This window comes from Hipposideros armiger, unplaced genomic scaffold (assembly GCF_001890085.2).
Source record: "Hipposideros armiger isolate ML-2016 unplaced genomic scaffold, ASM189008v1 scaffold_43, whole genome shotgun sequence".
In the NCBI taxonomy this organism is placed as follows: Eukaryota; Metazoa; Chordata; class Mammalia; order Chiroptera; family Hipposideridae; genus Hipposideros; species Hipposideros armiger.
The window spans coordinates 4732717-4757415 of NW_017731393.1; the positions used below are offsets into that span (position 1 = coordinate 4732717).

Consider the following 24699-nt stretch of genomic DNA (forward strand, 5'->3'; position numbering starts at 1 on the left):
CGTGTAGAGAAGCAGCCGGAGGAAGATGGGGAGGTCAGACAGCTCCTCCTGGGCTATGAAAGCTCCAGGGGTTGGACGCAATTTGAAGAGAGGACCCCGAACAATTGTTCTTTGAGGGCAAGGAGGGCAGAGCAAGGTTCTGAACCGCTCTGGCCACAGTCTGGGCCCCACATGAGGAGGGATTGGAGCAACCTCGGGGTACAATTGTGAACCTGAGCCTGTCCAACCAGAGCTAATGGGAGGAGTGGGCATTCGAGAACACTCTCTGGTGCACTGCTCAACACGAGTGACCTCTGGCTAAGTGTGACCTTGACTCAACCTGGTATTTCTGTCTACAGAGCATCCCTGTCCCTGACTGGGGCGTGTTGGCTGTGTTCCCTCCCCATGGCCACCTCATCTAATCCTGCCAGCTCTCCTGTGATTAAGTGGGGAATAAATAAATAATAAGACGGGAGCACACCACGGCTCGGGTTGGAGGCCCTGCGCACTGCGAGTCACCAGCAGAGGGCGCCGCTAGCAAGCACGTGGCCAACCACGTAGTTCTTCCCTGGGAAGGTCTACAAACCTGTGTGGTAGCCACTGGACACGTGGCCATCAAGCACTTGAAGCGTGGCTAGTCCAAATTGAGATGTGCTGTGTGTGTAAAATGCACACCAGACCACATTGATTTAATACAAAGAGAATGTAAAAAAAGTCATTGATATTTTTATATTAAATTACCTGTTAAAGTGATAATTTTTTAATATGTTGGGTTAATTAAAATGAGTATCACCTGTTTATTTTCACTATTATAACAGGGCTACTAGAGAATTTGAAATTATCTATGTGGCTCATGTACATTTCTGTTGGACCGCACTAGTATACAGACAATTGTTCTCAAAGTGTGGCCTGTAGGCCATCAGCATCACCTGGTGTCACAATGGAAACTCTTGGCCCCACCAAGACTGAGTAGAAAACTCTGATAGGACCTGGCAACTTGTGTTTTAACCAGCTCTGCAGATGCTGCTGCTCACGTTTGAGAGCCACCAGTAAAGATGGCTCCATATTGGAAGTGGTTTCCTGGCAGGAATCGTGGAAGGAGATGCAGGCAGAAGAGATGGCTCTGAAGTGGCTGCCCTCACTTGAGTGTCCTGACAGGGAACAGGTACAGTAGCCCAGGGAAGGAGAAAGATCAGGCTCTGTGGAGAGGGCTTTGGTTCAAAGCCGCCTCGCCCTCTAAACCTAGGACCCAAGACCAGTTCCACAGTAGTCACCTTGGGGATCTGCCCCTTCATCTGGAAAAGAGGAATGGTGATGTCAAGGGTACCTTATGGAGTCATTGTGAGGACTAAATGAGCCGGCACACCTGCGGCACCTGGCATATAGTAAGTACTCGATAAATGCCAGTTCTCAGCAGGAGTAAGAGAACAAGAAGGCGTCCTCTACGTGTTAGTGTGAAGAGACTCATTTCCCTCCATTTTGAGGATTTGTCCCAGGTCATTCTCATCTGGTCCCTCCACATGGTGTACCGCTCCCCACCCTGTCTTATGCAGCTGGCAGCTGCCAGCGTGGACACCACCAGCCTGGTATTGAGCATTCTGCTCAGGAAGCAACCTGGAATGAGCGGGGCATGTTTGCAAATGTTACCTCACTTTTCTTCCAATAATCCTGCTGATTATCTCTGTTTTCCAGTGAGGCTCAGAGAGGTTAAGCGAGCTCCCCAAGGGCACACAGCCAAGGCTCTAGCCTCGCCGTCAAATATTTGCAAGGTATAAACACAGGGATGCCTTGGGGAACTGGAGGTTGCCCACTAGCTTGCTGGCCTTCAACCGCTGACCACAGCTGTCAGGGCTGTTAGGGACAGGGGCCCTTTCCTAATGTCAGAGGAGAAAGGTGGCTACCCAGGGCCCTGGTCCAGCTGGAGCTTGCCAGAGGGATGCAGGTGAACAAGGAACAAGTGAGGGCCAGTCAGGGTCCTGGGGTGTTGTCACCTAAGGCTGATGCTATAGATGCAGTCCTGGGTGCTGGGCCACACCTGGGACATCCCTGAAGCTCTGGGCTCCGAGGACTCCAGAACTAAGCTGTGTGACGCTGGGCAGAGGCAGCCCCTCTCTGGGTCAGGTTCTCAGAGGTAAGAGGAGCTCGAGAGAGTGACCCTCTAGTATCCTCCTGCAGCCCGGACCCCACACTCAGCTTCGGTGAGCAGAGCCTCACAGAGCCATTTCCTCCGTCGCCACACGGCCCCAAGCGCCAGCTGCACTCTGAACAACACACAGGCCGGGCTGGGCTGCCCCACCAGAGCCCTTACAGCCCCCAGTGTGGGCCATATGCTCTCCTCTCTGCCCAGTGACCAGCTGCTTAATGTCCCTGCCCCTCCCCATCAGAAGCTGAGCCCAGCTGTCCTTGATGCCCCCTGGCACGAGCCAGGGCCAAGGCCCTCGGTGGGCAAAGGAACGTCCACCTGTGAGCAGGAGGGAGGCTGCAGGCCCATCTCCCCACTCTGCCCGCCTCCCCAGCTCCCAGGCAGGCATGGCTCAGAGAGATGAGGCAAGAAGGGGTTGTAAACAGTCACGTTGTTGGCAGAGCATCAGTAGTCTCACCGGACCCACAGCCTGGTGGCCCCGGGGTGGGGCTGCAGGAATGGGAGGGTTCCCTGGGATTTCAGATGACACCGGTGGCCCCAGTGGCCCCGACACCTCCTTGAAAGTGGAGCTGGGGTGCTGGGAGTGGCCAGGTGGAAGCTCCGCCTAGTCAGTGCTGGGTGGCCTCTGTCCTGGGGAGGAGGGTCAGGCCTTAGGGTTGGGTGGCCCAGCACCCTCCCCAGAGCACCCACATGGGCTCATAGAGGTTCAAGATGACCAGGAGGCTTCTCCCAGAGGTCATCCAGTGCCCTGCAGCCAGCACCCCGCCACCCAGGCACTCGCTGGGGCAAACATGGCCCAAGGGTTATCCTGGACCCATCGGTCTGATGGCTTCTCTTTGTCCCACTGGATGCTTTTCTGTTCTCTTCGGCACCTCTGACTGCTCGGCCACGGGTCCATGCTCTTTGGGCCACATTCCTCAAGCTACACGTTCCTCAGCTGGTCTAGGGCCTTCCATGGCAGCTGTGAGCTGGGCAAGCCTGGTCCCCCTCCCTCAGTCTACCAGCTATGACTCTGTTAATGCAGCCAGGGGCCCTGTCTGTCCTTGAAGGGTGGCCACCCTCAGTGCTCCGGGTTCCATAGCCAGGCTGTGCTCCTGCTGATACTCAGAGGTAAGAAAAGAATGGCTTCTGCCAGGACCACACATCCCCAGGGCCCCGGGGCCCCAACACGTGCTGGGGCTTCTGGTCTAGAGGACACATGGGCAGGGACACACAGAGAACACTGTTCACTGCGCACACCTCATGCGCATCCACAGGACAGCATTACAGATGGGCCACCTCCACCTCCGGACTCCCGTGCACGCACCAGGCGCACACAGGGCAGAGGGCCCTGCCAGGCTCCGGTCCAACGGAGGACAGTCAGGCGGGACAGACTACACTCGCCTACAGATCGGGGTCCTCGTGGCTGCACACGACGCCCGCGTCCTCCTGGTGGCCGCAGTTGTGCGTGCCCAGGCCGGCATGTGTGCACTCCAGCAGGGTTTTCTCACTGCCCGCGCAGCGCACGTCATCCAGCAAGATGGGCAGTGCGCGGCCCTCCCCGAACTCGGCGCGCTTGGCGGCTCGCACGGCGTACGCAAAGCCCAACTGGCGGCACACCACGGCCGCGGCCTTGATGTCCCAGCGGTCGTCACACACAGTGCCCCAGCGGCCACCCGCGAACACCTCCACGCGCCCACGGCCTGGACTCAGGCCCGCGGGCCGCACCAGGCGTACGGCGCCATTTGAGGGCGCAGGGTCTGCGGTGCCTGGTCGCCCCCGCCGTCGCCCACCGCCCTTCCGGCTTCCAGGCCGCCGGGTGGGCCGTGCCGGCTGCCGGGTGGGCCGTGCCGGCTGCCGGGTGGGCGCAGGCGGTGCAGTGGCCGTGGGGCGACTGCGACGGGGCGCCTTAGTGGTCGCACGTGCTGTGGGCCGCGGGGTGCTCTTGGCTCTCCGGATGAACTCTGCACAGAGGAAAGCCTGCGATCAGAGGGCCTTGGCCACCCTAACCCACCCCAGCTCTCCACCCCAGAATGCAGACCCTGGGGAAAGATGTCCTCACTCTGCCCTTCACTCAGACCCTGAGGATGGCTGCCTCTTGGGGCGCCAATGGTGGCTTCCCGGGTTACTCTGGCCCCACAGGATGTGAGCCTGGAGTTGGGTGCAAAGTGCTTCTTCAGTCATTCTGCAAACACTCGCTGCAGCTGCTTTATGGCAGCCTGCTACTGGGTCACCCCCTCTACATACCCCCTGCCCCCCACCAGCCTGCCCTCCTCTTGGGAGGGTGAGGGAGGGGACGGCTGCCAGACCCTCACACTGTAAACTCCGGGCTCAGTGGAAGGGAAGGTGTGTGTGGGAGGGCTTCTCAGAGCCAAGTGACACTTTCTGGTTCTGATCTTTGGTTTAAGGGTGGGCAGGCTGAGGCCCACTGATGGGGGAAAACGGCAGAGGAGCCACGGCAGACGGGCAGAATGGGACCCAGGGCCCGTCTGTCAGGGTGAAGCCTCCCCTCCAGGCTTTCGAGTTGCCTCGCTTCTCCCACTTTGCCCCTTGCTGCCCCCTGTGCCTAGACTCATGGCACACCTGTCCTCTTCCTTCCAGGCCTAATCCTCAGCCGCTGCTCTAGGACCACCACCAGCCACCCCATCCTGCACTACTCTGGGTCCCCATGGTACCCAGCACACAGTTCTGTCACTGGGCCTGGGACACTGAATGACTTCTCTGTGTATCCCACCCAGCCAGGATATGGCCTGGTCCGACTTCTCCTGTGGCTCCAGCACCCTCCCCTGAACGGGTCACTAACAAAAGTACCAGGAACTGCTGAATGAGTGAGTGGAAAACTGGCCAAGGCCTGAGGCCAGCTGAGGCTAGAATTGACTTCCCCCAAACAGCGAGCCCATCTCCCCCCTCAACTTTCCTCTCCCCAGGGCATCCCTTTCTCAGGCCCAGGCACCCCCACCCACCCATGTGCCCAGCCTCCTTCTTTCTGGAATCCCTACACACGGTCCGCCAACTGGTGACCTGTTGGCACACTTGGCCACTAAACTATTTCCTTTGGCTCACAAGGTGGTTTTTTAAATTTTGAGCTAGCTGCCAAGATTTTCAAGTCGGGAGATTTGTATGTGACAACTAGAAGGCAAGGACCACATCCACCTAGCTCAGCATTATATCCCCAGAATGAAGCACGCGTACGTGCTAAATGAATTAATGCGTTCATTAATCCTGCTTCTCTTAAGAACTGGAAGGCCTGGCCACAGTGGGTCTCTGTTCCCACCTAGCTTGGGCCCAGCAGAGCAGCCCCACTCCTTGGGACGAATTCTGTTCAGTTAGCCCTGATCCCAGGGGCAGTCGCTGGTGCCTTCGCCTGGCCTCCAGGTCCTGGGGATTGGCATCCCCTCCCATCCCACCAACCTTGTCCAAATGGAGCCATCTTATGGCAGCCCCAGCCCAAATCCCCCCTCCCCTACGGGCCCTCGCACCTAGAAGAACTTTCCAATATTCCTTGCTCACACAGAGATATACCCTCTTTCTCTGTCCCTCTCAAGAGTTCTGAGTGTACCTTTCCTGGCACCAGGTATTTCTCCTTTTGTCCCTCTGAGACCTGTATCCCCTTAGGGCCACCCACCCATGGCCTGGGACTGGCACATACAAGTGGATGGGGGTTTAAGGAGTTCCACCCACTTTGAGTGTCTAATGTGTGCCCAGCATGGTGCTGGGCACAGGGACCGAGGAAGGGCACCCAGGTCCAGCTGTGAGGACCCACATCTGGTGGAGGGGCAGCTGGGTGTGGGCTGCGGGAGCTCCCCTCCCCAACTGTGTCCTCGTTGGCGGGCACTTACTTTCTTTGGGCACAAAGTGGATGAGGCGGCTCCTCACCTTCACCTGGGCAGGCTGGATCTGACACTTGCCGGGGGGTGCCCGTCTGCCAACACACAGGAGGTCATGAGTCCTGCCCTCGGAGCCTGCCCTGAGCATGTCCCTCTGACATCGCATTCCCCCTGTAGCCAGGCAGGGAGGGAGGGGCAGTGTGCCTTCAGGCCTGGGAGGGTGTGGACAATAATAGTGGTGGCCATTTATGAAGCACCTACTGTGTGGCGGGCAGCATCCCTGTGTGCTCCATGCCCAAGGCTCTATAAGATAGGCATCCCTAGGATAGGAATCGCTTAGAATGGCCTGCCAAGAGCCCACTCAGCTTCTGCATGAGGGCCGGTGGCTCACCTGAGCCACTTCTAACTCAGAGCATGATCTGTCTTCAGAACATGATCAAATGTCACCGTTCTCCTCCTGTAACCTGCCAGTCCAACTCCTGTAACTAACTGCAGCCCGAATCCTGCACGCTACCCTGGCCCCCAGCCCCCGCAGCCTTAGAGGAGGGTCTCTCTCTGCCCCTCCGGTTCCTGGATTTCTGCCGATGCAGAACCAGAGGTCCCTCTGCCTGGAGGAATCAGGGAAAGATTAAGTCCATTTAAAGAATAAAGGGGGGGGGGAGAGAGAGAGAGAGAGAGAGAGAGATAGGACCCCAGGCTGGCAGTAGAGCCAGAGATCTCGGGGCCTTGGAGGGTGGGAGAGAAAAGAATCAGAGAAGCGTTGCCAGGGCTATGAATTGGGCTCCTCTGGCATCTTTGAGGGGCACCAGTAAGGAATGGAATCCCATTTTAATTAGATTTTGGCTGTCGATATGTGAGTCTTAAATGCGACCAACCCTATTCTGGGACCGACCCACGTGGGTGCAAGACTTCAATAGATTCCACCAGCTCAAGGGGGAAACCCCAGGGGTAAAGCAGCCACGAGACATGAGGTGGCTTCCAGACAGAAGGGACTTGGGCATTTTCCCCCAGAGGCTGAAGAAATGCAACCAGGCAACACACTTCTCAAAGCCAGAGAAAGGGTGGGTTTTCTGGTTGCTCTGAACTCCAGATACTATCCACATGCTTCGCACAGACCCAGCAGGGTTTTGTTCCTCAAGGAAATTATGCAGAAAATCTTCATTATGCAAAAGGGTAGCAGATACACCAAAAAATGCCACAGCAGTTATATTTGGGTGGTCACGGATGACCCCACCCCCTCCACTCCTGGCTTCTCCATTTTCCAAATGTCCTGTCGTGGGGCCTCTATGCAATATGTCGTGAGGCAAAGAAACACATTTATTCCAAAAGAGAAAAATAAAAGAGATGAGAAGGATCAGAGAGGGAAGGAATCTAGCCTTTCCCTGGCCCCTCCCACCCACGAGACCTTGAGCAGAAAGAAACTTCCCTCTGTTGCGTGGGGATAATCAGTCAATAGCATGCTGCCCAAACTAAGAGGACAGGTCAAAGGCAGTATCTGGCATGAATCAGGTGCTCCATAAATGTGACATTTCCTTAAAGAAGCACTCTTCTTTTAAAAAATTGTAAATAACCTAAATGCCCGAGGAATGGTAAGGCAATTGCAGCACAGTGACTCAACAGAGAATTATGCAGCCGTTAAGAAGGATCCTTTGGAGGGTGATGTTTCAAGGTAGTAATGTTTACACGAAGTAGGGAAAAACGAACGAAGAAAAATGCAGTCTGCGCGTGCTCCTCCACGATGACATAAATTCTGGGCTACGCAGGTAAAGAAGGGTGAGACCTCAGGAAAACGAAAAGGGGGAGGAAAAGAGGACCTGCTTAAATTTTTCTTGATAAGTAGTTATGTCAATAATTAATAGGTTTGTGCTTTTTTTTTTTTTTAAGTGGTGAACAAGGAATGTCTGAGCAGCTCTCACAGACCAGAGGAAGCTCAGGAGACATGATGACTAAATGCAGTGTGGGAATCTGGATGGGATCCTGGAACGGAAAAAGGACACTAGGGAAAAACTAGAGAAACCCTTTTGAAAAAGTGCAGTTACCTCAATTTTTTTTAAAAAGTGTGGAGTTTAATTAACAGTAATGTTCCAATACTGTTCATAAATAGTGACAAAGATACCATGATAACCTAAGACTTCAATAATAGAGGACACTGGGTGAGGGGCTTATGGGAAACTCTGTATTATCTTTGCGACTTGTCTATAAACCTAAAACTATTCTAAAAATTTTTTTTTACTGTGATGATGGGGCCTGTGCTTATTAGCCCCCACCAGTATCTTTGACCCCCTCTTATCATGAATAGAGCTCAACTTTGAGGCTGGCAGGCCCAGCTTTGAATCCTGGATCTGCCCCTCACCAGCGGTGTGGACTTGGCTAGTCACATCCCCATCCTAGGCCTCAGTTTTCTCATCTGAAAAATGGGGATATGAATAATACCCACCTTAGGGAGTGGTAAAAAGGGGAAATGAGGCAATGGAGGTGAGGGCTCCTGGCAGACAGTAGGCGCTCAGGCAATGCAGTGGGCGGGGACTCACCTGGAGGGGTCAATCATTTTGTAGACAACCCCACGGGCCACTGTGGCACTTGGCATGCCTGTTGACATGAAGTACAGCTCCCCTTGGACAAGAAACAAGGCAAGGAGTGAGAATGCTACCTGGATATGGTCCCAGCCAGCCCCACGCCCCCAGCCCCAGGCTCTGAGATGGGCTCTCACCCCAGGAGGCAAGCCACGAGGAAACACATGCCGGATCAGGGTAGCTCTCTGGTGCCCAGAACTGGGAACGGAGCGTGAGAAGGGCATCCAGACATGCCCAGGGGCTTCTGCAGCGCCGTCTCCTGGCTGCGCCCGCTCTGCCTGGCCCCACCCAGGCTCGGACCTCCTCGCGCCCCAGCCCCATCCCTGGTCCCTGCCCGGGTTTCACGCCCAGCACGCCTCTGGGCACAAGGAGGGGCCACAGCCCAGCTCCCCCACCATTCGCTTACTGGGTGACACAGGCACGTGTGGCCCTCTGAGCCTTAGCTTCCTCATCCCAAAACAGATGCCTTCTAGGACTGTTATTAGGATTAAAAGAGCACACAGTGAGTGCTCAGTCAGTATTAGCTATTACAGCTGTTGTCACTGTCACCCAGGAGATCTGGGTCCTGCCAAGACCTTGAGGCCAGAGTCTCTCTCCACTGACCAGCAGGCAGAATACAAGCGCGGGGAGTCTCTTGTGTCAATGCTAGCCCCTGCACTCAGCCCTGAGTGCGTGCCAGCAGATCTGGGACAGCCCCACTCTGAGCCTCAGTGTCCCCACCTCTCAGGACTGCAGTGACAATGCAATGAGTGAGCTGTGAGCATCTGGCACCGTGTGTGCTCTTAAGGAACCAGAATTCTCCATTCTCTGCTCACCCCATTCTGCCTCCTGGCCCTTGCTGCCAGAGGTACTTATGTCCAGGAAATAGGCTGCATTATTCCCATCTTATAGATAGAAAGCAGAGGCTCAGAGAGGGCAAGTGACTTATACAAAGTCACACAGCTGGTGAGTGGTTAAGCCAGGCCTGGAACTCAGGAACATCTTTGCCCCCAAGCCCACACCGATTCAGGACACATGGCTGGTGGGAGGCCCAGACACAATGTGTGACTCAATGTGATACTTCAGTCATGCGAATATCTTCTGTCCTTGTTAAGAGGACAGTGGAGAGCTCTCCCAAGAATGGGGGCGGGGGTCATTTCCTCAAAAAGAGATGGAGACAGTGAGGTGAAAGCTCTGCTTGGAGGGGTGGGAGAAAGGGATGGGAGGGAGGGGTTGTAATAGGCCCACATGGTGATTATACAACCTGGCAAGCTGGTTCCTACTGGAGAGTACAAAGGCACAGCCATGAATTTGCTGTGTAGCCTCGGGCCTTCGCTTTCCTCTCTGGGCCACTTCCTGGAGAGAGGCTCTGGGCTCCCGGCTGGCTGTGCAGCCCTCCCACCTACACTCCAGCCCCTGGAGCCACTTGGCGCTCCCTGCACACTCAGCTCTCTTAGTCTGGAATGCTTTTCTCCATCGTCTTCCTTTGGCTGACCAAAGCTTAGAGCCCTGCTCTGGGAGGCCTCCAGGGGCCAGGCTGGGTACAGAGCCCCCCCTCCTCATGTCTGGGCATGAACAGTCAACTTCAGTTTCCCCATCTGTAAAGTGACAGGGATGGACCGGACACACTCCAAGCCCCTTCTTCCATGCATGGGCAGGGAGTCCCCCATCGGCACTGCCGAGTCCTGCTCAGAGCCAGGCTGCCCTTTTGGTCTCTGCAATGTGGACTGTCCCTGGAGGACACCCGGCCAGCAGAGGTCCTTGTTTTACAATTTGCAAGTATCAGAAGAACAACTAGAGAGGCGGAGGCTGGAGCCTGACGCTGGGAGAGGTTTGTTTGCATTGGACCCCAGAGCTCTGTGCCTTCCAGGGGCCGCCTGCCCAAGCTTGCCAAGGGGCTGCTCCTGAGCTGTTTGTCTCAGAGAGGCCTCCGCCTGGCTGTCCATCACTCAGTGTCACTCAGAGGGCTGAGGAAGGGCCCCTGGGAAATGCCCCTTCCAGGTCCTGCCTCTGTGTGTGGGGCGTGCATGCAAATGGGGAGGGTGGAGGAAGAGCGTCCGGCCTTCCAAAACACGTTAACCCTCTGTTGACCAAAAGAAAGGACTCTCAAGGGCCCAGTGTGCTCGGGATGGCAGTGGGGGCTGGGGCTGCCCTTTTGAAAATCTATATTCTGATGGGTATTGGTTCAACAAAGGTTTCCCAGACTCAGGCCTGGGGGCTCTGGGCACTGGGCCCTGCAGGGGACACGCCTCAAAAGGCCCCTGGCTGGGCGTTGCCCGGCAACTGGGCCAAGCATCCACTAGGCCCCCTTGGGGACCCCTAGGCTTTTGTCCAGGGACAATCCCCGGCCAAGGACAAAGGCAACAGGCTGGAGGGGATCCAGCCCCAGTGGCCCCTCGTCCTCTCCCTTCCCCCACTGTTCCTCGCATTGAAAATGCAAGTGCCTGAATGGGAGACCCACCAACAGGCAAGAAGACGGTGTCTACCCACTCTCTGAAGACAATGTGGCTTCACTGTATAGGCCCCAATTTACATTTGCCATCAGGAACCCAGGGCGGTGGAGGTCTCAGGAAGCACTCTCCCGCTACGTGGCTGCCGGTCCGCCATTACAGAGCTGCCTTTCCTGGCCTGCTAACCACCCTGGACTCTTACCCAGGTCATCACGCTATGCAGCCAGCCTTTCAGGGTGGGGGGAAGGGAAGGGGGAGGAGGGAGGCCACTGCTCCCTTCTTCCAGATGAGGAAACGGAGGCTCAGACTGGTGAGGACAGAAGCCCAGCAAGGTCTCGAGCCCACTGAGCACGTCACTCTCCAGCCTAAAGTTGATTTCAGGCCTGAGACTTCATCCCTCGAGCCCCAGGCCAGAAGGACCCCTGGGGTGGGGGGACCAGCCCAGATGGAGAGGCGTCAGGAGTGCTCACCGGCTTCGTCCTCTGCGAAGGAGATGATGTGCGGATGGTAGTTGTTGATGAGGCCAGGGAACTCGCAGGTCTGGCCACGGCCCATGCAGATCTCGCTGTACTGCCACTGGCCTGTCCCTGGGTTCTCTCGGAGGGACATCAGACGCCTGCACAGGAGGATGAGCTATGGGGTCATAGCTCATCACCTGGCATGGTGCCCAGGGGAACCCCATCCTCCAATCCATCCATCCGCTCATCTTTTCCCCACGCAATGAGGACCATACACAACTGCAGGGTCCAGTGCAAAATGAGCAGGCAGGGCCCCTTGTTCAAAGAATACTAAGAATTTCAGGACAGTGACGGCAGAGCATTAAGCCAAGTGTGGGCCTTTCTGAGGTGGGGCCCTGTGCCAGTGCACAGGCCACACAGCCATGACGCTGGCCCTGCACGCAGTCTTCACTGAGCACCTACTATGTACCAAGAAGCATGGGGACGGGGCACACAAGACCAAAAGATCAGCTTGGTTCCTGCCCCCTCAGTTCAGCTCCACCTACTGACCAGCAGGGGGCAGTCAGGAGCTGGCTTGGGCTTCAGAACCCTCAAGGCTGGTGCCCAGGAGCATGTGTGCACTTTAGAGCTGCCGCCACGTCAGAGCACGACATGGAGGCTGGGCATCTCCAGGGGATGTTGATCTGGCCCCTTGCTTTGGTCTCCACCTGTCAGTTACCCACTGATATACTTCTAGCTCCCGCTCAGCTGTCCCCTCCTCTGGAAAGCCCTCCTGACTGCCCCCATGTTGGGCTTCTCCAGCCTGTGCACAGGCTGTCTGGGGCTGGACTAGAGAGGACTGAGAGTTTGCCTGTCTCCCTGACTCGGTACGAGGTACTCTTCAACTCTGGCCCCGGCACCTGACCCAGCAGATGGGCTGGCAAAGTTAATTGAATCTCTGCGGTCAGGTGACTTGGGTACTCCTGGGGGAGGGCACAAGGGGGATAAGTGAATTCAGGGTAAAAACAGAGGCTTCATCTAGAACCCATCTTCCGGATGGCATAGCTGAGTCCCAGAGGCAGACCCCAACGGAGGGGCGGAGCTGAGAGAAAGATCCAACACCCAGAGGCCCAGGTCAGGGCTCTGTCTCAGCTCTAGCTGCAGATATGCTGGCCACACACCCACCCGGGTCAGCAACCTGCAAGAGGTGAGAATGCCCCTGCCAGCCTCCAGCTCCCCTATTTCCTGATTTTCCCTCCTGAGGAACAGCTGCCCTCACGTGGAGAGTCTAGCATGGTGATAATCAGGAGCACCCAATACTGTGCGCACACTAGACTCTAAGTGCCGTGTGCGTATTAACTGACTTGGTCCTCAGACAGCCGTAGGACGCAGGTGCTATTATCATCTCCATTTTGCAGATGAGGAAACTAAAGCCCAGAGAGGTGGAGGAACTGGCTCAGGGTCACATGGCTAATAAGTGGGCCAGGATTGGAATCCAGGTGTTCTCGGCTGCACTTTTAAGCATCATGCCAGGTATATATCTTCCCTGTGCCTCCCTGGCCCTTAGTTTTCTCCCCTGTACAATGGGGGAGTGAGGCGGTCATGAGGCCCCATAAGCTCCCGCGGGGAAGGAAGGCCTGACCCAGCAGGTTTGCAGGGTATGCTCTTTTCCCCTCCAGAACCTGTTTAGGGTGTGATACCCCCACCCACACCTTCTAGGATTTCCGTAGGTGGAGGTGGCACTGCCATAGAGCGTGGGAATCAGGCGGCAAAGCTCCAGGGGTCCCCATGGTCAGACCTGGTTTGGGGCCCCAGCTCCCCCCTCCCCAGCAGGGTGGCTCTCTGGCCTCTGCTGGACCAATGCTCCCAGGGGCCCCGTCCAGCTGGTGCAGTGACTGGTCCTGTCTACCCTGGGGTGACCCTAAGCCTGTTTAGAAAGCTGTTCATGTTCCCGGGACCGTGCTCCTTTGCCCTCCCAGCCCTCTAGAACTGCTGTCAGGCCACTTACCCGCTCATGAAGTCACCGAAAATATAGAGGCCGTTCAGATTGGGGTACTCGCAGCCGCGGTACACATAGCCCCCCGTGACTGACTTGCCCAGTTTGTGTGGATAGGCAAATATTGGCAGCACATCATCTGCGGGGTGAGGAGAAAGTGGGGTGAGTCTTGGGGGGAATCCCCTCCCCCACAACAGAACTTCATGGGTGGTCCTGAGTCTTATTGGGCAAAGGTATATGACATCACCAGGAAGGCTCAAGATGGGGCCCACATCACCCAGGGAGGGAGGTGCGTACAGCTTACAAGGTGCATAGGACAGCATGCGTTGGGGTGGGAGGGGAGAGGGAGGAAGCGAGGAGCCTCCCAGGAGAATTGGGGAGGGGAGACGAGGCGAGAGGAGGTCCTGGGTGGGGGTTCGAGGGGTCCGGGAGGGGGGCATTGGCGCATGTCCCGTGGGTGGAGGATGGATCTGGGATCAGGGGGTCCCCAGGGGCCGTCTCGTTGAGCCTCGTGCAGCCACCGAGGGAGGCGCTGGAACACAGCCGTGGGGTGAAGGGGTTCAGATCCGAGAAGGGTCCCGGGGGCGCGCAGAGCGGGGGGGGCGGCGGTCACCGAGGGAGGCGTTGGCGCACAGCTTGCGGTCATAGCACTCGAAGCCCTCGCGCGCGCGCCAGCCGTAGTTGCGACCGCGCTCCACCAGGTCCACCTCCTCGAACTTGTTCTGGCCCACGTCGCCGCAAAAGAGACGCCCGCGGCCCGCGCCCGACGCCGGGTCGCCGCGGTCGAACGAGCATCGCCACATGTTGCGCACCCCCAGGGCGTAGACCTCGGGCCGCGCGGCGGGGTCGTCCACGAAGGGATTGTCGGGCGGGATGCGGTAGAGCGGGCCGCGCTCGTTGCGGTCCACGTCGAGGCGCAGCACCTTGCCCAGCAGCGCCGACCTGCGGGCCGGTGGGAGACGGCGCCGGCTCGGAGTCGCCCTGCGCCCGGGCTCTCTAGCACCGCGGGGCAGGTACAGGGGCCCGGGCCCGGGGCAGAGCCAGGGGCAAGGCACGCCCTGGGCTGTGGGTTCGGAGACCAGGGGTTCAGTCTTCCTCAGCTACTTACCAGCTGGGTAACCTCCTTCATTCATTCAGCCTTACTATGTGCCAGGCCCTGTGCCAAGCACTGGACATGATACCATCTATGGCGGCAGTTCTCAACCTTCCTAATGCCGCGACCCCTTAATACAGTTCCTCATGTTGTGGTGACCCCCAACCATAAAATTATTTTCGTCGCTACTCTATAACTGTAATTTTGCTACTGTTATGAATCGTCATGTAAATATCTTTTTGTTTTCCAATGGTCTGAGGCGACCCCTGTGAAAGGGTCGTTCGACCTCCAAAGGGGTCGCGACCCACAGGTTGAGAACCGCTGCCTATGGCCTCGTTCAGGCCACACAACAAACCTTTTAGGTAGGGGGTTACTAACGGGATCCCCATTTTACAGATCGGACAACTGAGCTCAGAAAGGTCACGTAAGTGCCCAGTTGCCACACCGCTAGTAAATATGTCCAGGCTCCAGTCCAAGGTGCCTGGAGGTAGAAACCCAAAGTTCATCACACACTTATCTAACCTCCTCAGGCCAGGCTGTGTCCTCCACTGTACTATGATGATGGTCCCTGTCTTTCCTGCTCTCTTACAGGGTTGTGCTACAGGGTGAAAATGAATGCTCCTAGAAAAATGACTTGTGTGTACAGTTTTCTTCCAGCTCCTAACACAGTGCCTGGCACATAATAGGTGTTCAATAAGTGCTTGCTAAGTGAATGAATGAATGAATGAAATCAAAGTCAAGTGCACCATACAGAGTACAGGTCAGGGCTAGGATGGGGAGACAGAACACTGCAGATCTTCTCAGGAGATGGGAGGCGGACTTCTTGCCTTCTCTTTCACACCTCCCCCACCCCAGGCCATTGCAGGCAGAACTACAGCACGCCAGAGAGCGGACAGGCCTCGGTGCTGATTCTGTTCACCCCACACTCTACACTCCCATCCCTACCTCAAAGATCAGGCAACCCAGATTCTGAGAGGGGGACCACTTCCTAGATCCCCCAGACAGCTCTGAACGGGAAGCCGTGCCACTCCACAGCGCAAGGCAACGTCACCTTCTTCGGCCCCTGGAGCGAGGAGACCTCAGGACGTGCCCTCCAGAGCCACACAGAGCAAGTGTGCAGCCCTAACCTCCACAGAGCTCCTGAGGGTGAGTAGCTTGTGGGTTTCATTCATCACATGACAAAAGTGACACATGATGGGGGAAATCCGCATTGTGCTTGAAGATGGGAAGCACACTGGGGAGCCCTGTTTCGTCTGTGATTGTTGATGCACCTACATAAGTAATGCATGGGTTTTCCCTCGCTCTCACTCAGCATGTTGGTGACTCCCTTCAGGCTGCTTTTCAAGGCAGGACTGGCGGGTTTGCACATTTGATGCAATTGTGCCCATCATTCGCACACAGCATCAGCACCCAGGCGTTTACCTCCTTAGAGACATCTCATAAGTGTCCTCTTTAATGGTGATAAAACGCTCGCACCCACTAGAGTTCCCACAGTTGATCCCCTACTGCGGACGTTTAGGTTTTGCCCAATGGAACCCTGTCGCGTGCTCCAGCCCACCGAGTACCAAGCTGCAGACTACAGCCCGGAGCCACACCACACACCAGCTTCCATATGTACGTGGGCAAAAGTCATAGCGGCAAAATAATGTTTTAAGTTCTGTCCAATTATCCACAAATCCTTAATTTCTATTTTCTCAACTTTATCTCTAAACACATCCCAAACATGAGAAAGCTGCACTGACTCTTACACTGTCACATATGAAAGCACAAGTCACAAATGGTGAACACTTTAATTACTGTAATCAGCATCTGACTCGCTATTTTTACTTTCTGGGCTAAGGGGGTTTTTATCATGTTGGCCAAGAGAGTGGAAAAGGCTGTCCTGAGACTGCTAGATAGCCTCATCTACATCACAAGGCTCTGTGTGTGTGTGTGTGTCTGTCTGTCTGTTTGTCTGTGTAAAGGAGTGGAATGATGGCAGGCCATCTGCTCAAGCCAACAAGTGAGTAACTGAGAGCAAGATTAAGCTTCAATTTCTGGGCCATCGTGGGTGACCCCTGGGGCAGAACAGCCACTTACCCATACAACCCTGCTCCAACCAGCTCACATGCCCCACTTGGTCTGAGAAGCACCCCTTTGCTTCCTCTGGTTCCAGCAGGAGTGGGCTGACTTCAGAGAAAATCCTATCTTCCCAGAGGCTCTCTGATGTCACTTGTCATGACAAGTGGGTGCTATGCCTGGCCCTCAACAAACATGATTGTCTTTAGTCCTCATGATAAGCCTCCCCATGGAGATTATTATTATTCTCCTTTAGCTGAGGAGAGGCAGTGACCTGACTGAGTCCCCAGCTGGCTAGCTGCAGGCTAAGCCGGGGTCCAAGGCCCTTTTTGCTGCCCTCCACTGCATGGCTGAGGAGGTAACCCCTCCAGGAGAGTATGCAATCCAGGAGTATGTAAACCAGCCCACCAGCCAGCCAAAGCAGGACATACTTGTTTTGGGCATTTCCAAACTTTCCAAAGGGGTCTCCGGCCATCCCGCCATCTCCGGTAAAGATGTAGAGGTACCCATCGTCCCCAAAGAGCAGCTGCCCCCCGTTGTGGTTCGAGGCTGGTTCTTCAATCTCCAGGATTATCCTAAAAGAAGATAAGCCAGCCTCCAGCTGCCGAAAACAACCTCAGCCAAAAACACAAAACAAGATCACAGCAATACAACCTCCTCTCTCTCAGATGCCATTTCACAGTTTTGGAAAGACGTTTCTTATCGTTTATAGCAAATGGTCTTTACAAAGATCTGTTCGGCTGGGCAGGGATAATTTACTCCATGTGTTAACAAGGAATTGGAGGCTCAGGGGGTTGAGGAACTTGCCCAAGGTCACACAGTCCATAGGTAGGAGAGCTGGGACTAGAACTCAGGTCTGCTAGTTCTGGTCTAGAGCTTTTTCTACTGCTCCCCACTGCTAGTACCTGTCCTGCTTTAATCATGCAAAACGGTTGACCACCAGTCACTGGCACAACTGGTTTCTTCATCTTACCTACCCACATACCAGCCATGTAAGCTGAGCACTTTCTACACACTCCATTTGTTATCTACTGTAACTTTGAAGGAGGTGTGCTGTGTCACCTCCACACCCACCTGTCAGCAACCTCCATTACTGCCGGCCAGCTGGCTTCCGGTTAGGGTTTGCCAATGGAGAGTAGAAGGCGAGAGGAAAGGAGGAGCCCTGTTTCCCTGGCTTCTGGCTCTGCCTCCAGGAGCAGTGGTTGCAGAGATAGCAACAGTGGCTGGTGAGTGCAGACACCTGGGCTTCGGCCCGGACATCTTGGTACCGGGAGTAGGAAACTCAGCAGCACAGGCCTTGTCCCTCTGGTTCTCTAGCCCATGAGTGGTAGCAGCCTCGTGCAGTTGCTAATCTCTAGGTAACTTGACCTTCCCCTTGTCCTTCTCCAGCCTTCCCAACACCTTTGTAGCCCAGTCACTGTATTAAATCCCCTCTTACTGAAGTGCTTAGGCTGGTTTAGATTTTCCAGCATTGGTCACTGACTTACTAATCCCTTATTAATACAGACAAGAAAAACCAAGATACAGAAAGGTCAAGAGCTTGAACCCAGGACTTTGGGTCTTCAGAGCCAAGAGCAAAAACCTTTCCATGCGAGGCACACATGACTTGGTGAGCCATACAGAGCCCCAAACTCCAGGTCCTCCATGGAGAGGACAGCTTAGACTGTTGGTTTGTCCAACTCCCTTTGGTATCCCAGCCCTGGGAACTGAGACTGACAGCTGACTCAGGAAAGGATGACCTCTCATTCCTGTCCCTGCCCTGAGCTAGTCAGGCCTACTCCTCCCCCGACACGAGTCAAGTTCTAGGCTTGTACTTGTGAAGTCCCCACAGGACCCTCGATGAACGCTGACTCTAAACTGTGTTCATTTGTAAATGTTGTGTTGCCCCTTCAGTCTTTATCAGGAATCCATTTTTAAACATCACTGTTGAAGACACGTCCGTTCTGTCCCTCTGTCTCCCCTCTGTGAGAGCCATGTGATCCACTTAGTCTCTCTTGGAGAACTGGCTGCACAGCCTCGAATAAGATCATAAGAATTACGTTTTCTCCTTTTACTCTGGCTGCCAGGAAGCCCATAGGCAAAATCACTGCTACATGATAAGATCCACATTAGCTTAACCAGCATGTTCGATTCCTTCTCCTTTGTATACTTTCAATGTCAAGATTTTAGTTTTATCAAGTACGTGATGTCTTGTTCTTTGCCTGTTGGCCCTCAGATCTAGTCAGTCCTGGCTCTCCCCTCCCCGTTCTCTACTTCAGGCGCCAGTTCCTAAAAACGACTTCTTTGCTGGCTAGATTCAGCCAATGACGGCATTGGCAGGAGACTGGACGGCGGGAGAAGGGGAGAAGTCAGGGTGTTTCTCCCCATCTCTCTCTCTCTCTCTCTGCTTCAGGCAGCATCTTGGCAATAGCAGCACCTTCTCCCTGGATCCAAGGCCCCCTGCCAACGCCCACCGTGGCTGCAGCTTCCACTGAGTGGCCCCAGCTCTGGGGCTCTAGTCACCCCACCTTCTCACTTTGTCCTCCAGCCCAAGTGGTGGAGGCAGCTTCCTTCAGCTGTTAAACTCAGAGTTGCCTCACTTCTTCCCCAGGTTGCTCTGCCATCATGTCCAACACCCCAGTAACTAATTCCCATAGCAAATTCTGCCTACGAATCACCTGGTACAGGGTTCATTTTCCTGACAGACCAGGGTTCCAGCTCAGGGTTCATTTTCCTGACAGACCAGGGTTCCAGCTCTGGCTGTGTGACCTGCCAGGTCACTTCACCTCTCTAAGCTTCCACTCCCTCGTCTATAAAATGGGGGAAGTAATACTAACCTAACTGAACTTTATGAGAACCAAATAAAAGGAACCACCTAAAGCGCCTGACCAGGACTCAGGACTTGATCCTGTGATATCTGCTTGGCAGCTGTCCCTCCCCTGACCCCAGAACATGGGGTTCAGCCCCCTCCCCGGGGTGATATTCAAAACGTTAATCAACCTGAGCGGCACACAGCATGAATTGGCTGGGTCATACTGGCCGAATTTCAGCCCTGCCCCCCGGCCCTGGCCCGGCTCCCCAGGGAGGCCACCTCTCAGAGTCGTGGTCCACGGTGTTGGCGTCATCCTCCGAAACCCTGAACTCGCTGATGCGGATCCACTCGTCGAAGTCGACCCCCACGGAGTAGTAGACGTAGAGCTTGCTGTTGTGCCGGAAACGGGGGTGGAACGCAATGCCCAGGAAGCCTCGCTCATCACCCTCCCAGGGCGAGGTGAGCACGGCCTGACTGATGTTCAGGAAGGGCTTCTCCAGCCGCGAGCGGTCGGGCAGGTAGGCCCACACCAGCCCCACCTGCTCAGCCACAAAAAAGCGGTGGGTGCCGTCCTGGGCGTGGACCATGGCCACGGGGTTGCGCAGCCCGTTGGCCACCTCCTCCAGGCAGAGCTGCAGGCAGCCCTTGGCGTCGGCCACCACGCGGCCCAGGTTTGAATTGAGGTTCTGGTTGACCAGCAGGTATGGGAAGCAGTAGTCTGTGTCATCCAGGGTCAGGTAGCGGCAGAACTTGGCACGGTTGCCCTCCAGCGCCCAGAGCTCACGGTCCGGCGAGAGGTGGCGGAACAGGCCCCGGCAGGTCTGCCACATGTCCAGGCAGTAGTCCTCGCAGAGCCCGGGCACCGTCCGCAGGGGCGTGGACGGGTCCTCGGCATCGTACAGATGGGCCGCATAGGGCGAGCATTCCTGGGAAGAGAGGGACGGCTCAGGGATGCTTTGCAGTGGCACGTACCAGCTGTGTGACCTTGGGCAGGTCACCCTACCTCCTAGCAGCGGTTCTCCACCTGTGGGTCGTGACCCCTTTGGGGGTCTAATGACCCTTTCCCAGGGGTCGCCGGGTACTCGTATGTGGGTGTATCTGCATGTGGGCCTGGAGACGGATGGAGGAGCAGTGTCTTGGTTCCTAAGACCATCGAAAATATGTGTTTTCCAACGGTCTTAGGCAACCCCTGTGGAAGGTTGAGAACCACTGTCCTAGAGCCTCAGGCTGCTGATCTGTGAAATGGGAACCAGTCCACCCGTCTTTTAGCAGGATTAGTCGCAACTACAGCAGCAACGACAACAGGCCTCAGGTCTCCTTGCCTTCATCCTTTCTCTCTTGCCTAACTTTTGTTAGACCACAACTATGACTATCAATAATAACGATGACATCAGCAGCTCCTCTTGAGCACCTACTGTGTGCCAGGGGGGCCTGAGGTAATTTTATATACTTTCTCTTTTAATATGATGCCTCCTTTGCTTTGTTTAGCTCCCAACTCAGGGCCATTTTCTCAGAGAGGTCTTCCCTGACCACCCTCCACCACCCCTGTTTCCGCCTGGCCTCCGACTCAGCTTAAAAAAGAAAAAAGCAACCCCTTAACATGTCTTGATATTATAACCAAAATAATGCATTTACATGTTTATTGTCTATCTTCCTCAGAACACAAATTCCATGAGGGCAGGAGTGTAGCCTGTCTTGGTCACTGCCCCGTCCCAGAGCCTGGGGCAATGCCCAGTACATACGCAGTGGGCTCCTGGTAAGTACTTAGGGAAATTGCTGAATGCTGACTTGCCTGACCAACCCTTAATGGTGAATAAGTGCTCCTACCCCCATTATTCACTTAATCCTCACAAGAGCCCATGAGGGGGAGAGTGCTACAGATGGGGAGACTGAGGCAGGCCCCCCCCCAAGTGTCATTCAGTGCCATTCAGTCAGCTTGGAGGAGTCTGGGCTTGGTCTCATGCCGAGCCCACTCCCCCAGCACCACGGAGGCTGGCACCTGTATGTGTACGTGTGTGAGTTGATAAGGCCCATGCCCGCACATGCCCCTGCGCCTTGGACCCATCCCCAGGCACAGCCCTGGGGCTGTCGCCTCTTCTGTCAGCTACCAGAGCAGTTTTTCCATGAGATGAAGAAATTGGACCCCCCTGGGGCACCTCTTCAGATCGTCTCAGCCTCAGTGGCTCCCATTCTAGCTCTGCTGGGCGCTAACTTCACAGGGTTAAACCCAACAGCTGTGGCTCACCCCTTGCCCCCCACCAAGGGCTTCCCCATTGATGAGATGCTCTGGACCCCATTCAGTGCCCAGGTGGGCATGATTTGGAATGTGGGGAGGTAATGCCCCAGGGACGAGCCTTTGACCCCTGGGACGAGGGAGCTGACAGCTGAATTGCCCACCAATGGTCCTGATTCACAGTTTATATGGTTTCCTGGCAACGTGAGCCCGCAGGTTCAAGCATCAGTCACACTTAGCAGCAGCCAGCTGGGAACAACATCCTCAACTGGGCTCTCCCTCCTCCACATCACTCCTGCTTCCGGGTCCACCCACCCTAATAAAGAAATAGCCCATGAGCTTTGCCCCAGGTTCTGCTTTTGGGAACCCACGTGGAGGCAACAAACCTGACCAGGCCTCTCCCCGCTTCAAGTCTCCAGCACCCGCCCTCTGAGAGCTGAGAGCTGAGAGCCCACCCCACCTCCCACCTCCCCCGAGCCTGAGAGCCAAAACATACCCCGACACTCACTGATCCCTGATCCACTCTGCCCACAGCGTCCCCGGAGCTCTGCCATCAGCTCCCATCCCCACTGTTCCTGCTTCCTGCCCACCTTCCATTTGCTGACATTTTCACCTCTGAGCCTTAGTATGCGCTGTTCCCTTTGCAGGCACACCCTTCCCTTGTAGGCAGAATTCTATTCAGCCTTAAATAATAACCATGGCCACTGGGGAATAGCAACAGCTCCTCGGTATTCAGGCAGACTGTGGGCCAGGACCGGGCCGGGTGCTCTAGTGAATCCAAATTTCCTCCTTGAGGCAACAGCAGGCAGGAGGTATGTCCCTGTCCCCATTGTACAGATGGGGAAGCAGCGACTCTGAGAAGGAAGCCACTGACCAAGGTCACATGCCAGAGTGGACGGGCTGGGGCTGGCAGGCAGGAGGGAGAAGCGGAGTATTTCCCAGCTCCACTGGCTGGCTGCTACCTGCCCACCCCCAAAGCCTAGTTAAGTGCCCCCGACACCATCTTCCTTGCACCCCACCTGCCCAGAGCAGAGTCCCCAGCTCCCCAGGCTCTCTAAGGACCTCCCTTGGTCAGAGCCCCTGACAAGAATAGATGTAATATTTATGTCTGTGTCTGACACACACACTCGCCCCATCATGAGCTCACCAGGCCAAGGCCAGCTCTGACTCAGCTATGGGCCCCCAGAGGCCTCAGCGTTGCTCTTCCCGCAGGAGGGGAGGTGCTGACAGCTGCACGTTCCCCCCTCACCGGCAGGGCCCGGCCAGGTTCCAACAGGAGGCCTCCAGGGGCAGCAGTGGCAGGCTGCCCCCTCTTGGCTATGTTCTCAGGCTCCAGGCCAGGGGCCACTCCCTCCCGTTACATGATTGTGGCTTTTGGTCACACCACAGTCTGTGTTCCTGGCCACCCCCACACACACACACTGCTACTGTGGAGCCGACGGCCACTTGGTGATGTGTACTTAGAGGTTCTGTCAGTCACTGTCCCAGGCCCAGATGGGGACACCACATTTCACATGCTCCGCTCTGCTGACAAGCGGGCCAGACGGCCAGGTCCAGCCTGTGTGCAGTGCCACCTCTCCCACCACGGGTCCCCCAGAGCCTCCTGGAAGGACAGCCAGCGGCTGTGGGAGGACCAGGGAGGGTCTGTGTGCACACACGCCTCATTTAATCTTCATGAGGTAGGGTCACTGTGACTCCTACTGTGTAGATGAGAAACTGATGCTTAAAGGTCACACGTCAAGAAGTGGCCAAGCCCGGGCTCAGACCCAGGCCGCATGACGTCCAGACCAGTGCTCTTTCTAGATTAGTCAGCAACGTCTCGTTCAACAGCCGTTTACTGGGCACTGACTGTGTGCCAGGCACCATCCTTGGCTCAGAGACACAGTGGGGAGCAGATCAGACTTCTAGAAACCAGTCTGAGTGCCCTCCCCTCATCGAAGCCCAGCCTAGAACTGAAGAGGGAGTAAAGGAGCATCTCCAGGGAGCTCGGCAGGAAGTTTAGCATCCACACATCAAAACTCTAGATCTGGTAGGCCCTTGCTCGTGGCCTATGTACTTTTACTTACAGTGCAAACCTGCTGCTCAGACCTAAACAGTCCAGAAGCTGGAAATGACAAGAGGGTACAGTGATTGCTGCTGACAAGGAAGACAGTCAGAAGCTAGCCTCCGAGTGGCCAGTGGGGGCAGGTGGCAGAAAACCCGTGGAAAGCAGACCCAGAATCATATTGCTCAGCTGCCTGGGCCATTCAACCCAGGGGCAAACAGCCTGCCCACCTCACTGCCCCAAGGCTGCCACCGTGCAGTCACTGACACTCATGACTCATGGTCCTGAGTCCTGAAGGCTTCTTATGTCCGCCACCCATTCTTTAGGAAGACTGAGTCTCTGTGCATAATGTTCTCTTGTAGGATGTTCCTGCCTCGCCCACTTCTGCATCTGGAAAACTCCTATTCATGACTCAAGGCCCAACTCAAACGTCTCTTCTTACTTCTCCATTCTCCCAGGGCCCTGACTCTTCCCTGGCCCTTGTAGATGCTTTCACAGCCCGCTGTATCTCAGACACAACACTCACCAAATTGTAATTCTGTAGCTAGTCAGGTGACCTCTCCACTTCTGCTGTCACATTACCATTGCCAGAGATGGCTCAGCTGGTCTGCTTAGCTAGGATTTAATTATCTCTGTGCATGTCTGTCCACCCCCATGACTATGGGGCCCAAGGCTCAGCACACAGGGGGGCTTCAAGAAAGCAGGCAAGGGGCCAGCCAAGTGGCTCAGTTGGTTAAGAGCATGAGCTCTGAGCAACAGGGTCGCTGGTTCCATTCCCACATGGGCCAGTGAGCTGCACCTGAGCTGAGCTGCCGCTGAGCTGCCAACAGGTGGCAGGATGGCTTAGCTGGTGAGAGTACATGCTCTTAACAACAAGGTTGCCAGTTGGACTCCCGCATAGGATGGTGGGCTACTCCCATCCGCAACTAAGATTGAACATGGTGCCTTGAGCTGAGAGGCCGCGAGCTGCAGACTGGGATCTGGATGGCGACTGGACTTGGAGCTGAACTAGCTGCGCCCTCCACAACCAAGATTGAAGGACAACAACTTGGCTGTTCCCCTTCCCCAATTCCCCAACATTGTCCCCCTTCCCCAATTCCCCCAATAAAATCTAAAA

At 55.6% G+C, this 24699-nt stretch overlaps 1 protein-coding gene across 9 annotated transcripts in view; it reads right to left on the reverse strand.

Moving 5' to 3' along the window:
• Nucleotides 1-10: 10 nt before the first annotated feature.
• Nucleotides 11-24699, reverse strand: part of HHIPL1 (HHIP like 1) — a 52280-nt gene continuing 27591 nt past the window's right edge. For all 9 annotated transcript variants that reach the window (XM_019639345.1, XM_019639342.1, XM_019639343.1 and 6 more), the window contains 8 exons: nt 19585-20231; nt 16946-17089; nt 13977-14305; nt 13376-13502; nt 11401-11546; nt 8460-8541; nt 5941-6023; nt 11-4065 (listed from right to left, as the gene is read on the reverse strand). In XM_019639345.1, the coding sequence (XP_019494890.1) occupies nt 3506-4065; nt 5941-6023; nt 8460-8541; nt 11401-11546; nt 13376-13502; nt 13977-14305; nt 16946-17089; nt 19585-20135 (2022 nt within the window). In that variant the 5' untranslated portion in view covers nt 20136-20231 and the 3' untranslated portion in view covers nt 11-3505. The remainder of the gene's footprint in view (nt 4066-5940; nt 6024-8459; nt 8542-11400; nt 11547-13375; nt 13503-13976; nt 14306-16945; nt 17090-19584; nt 20232-24699) is intronic.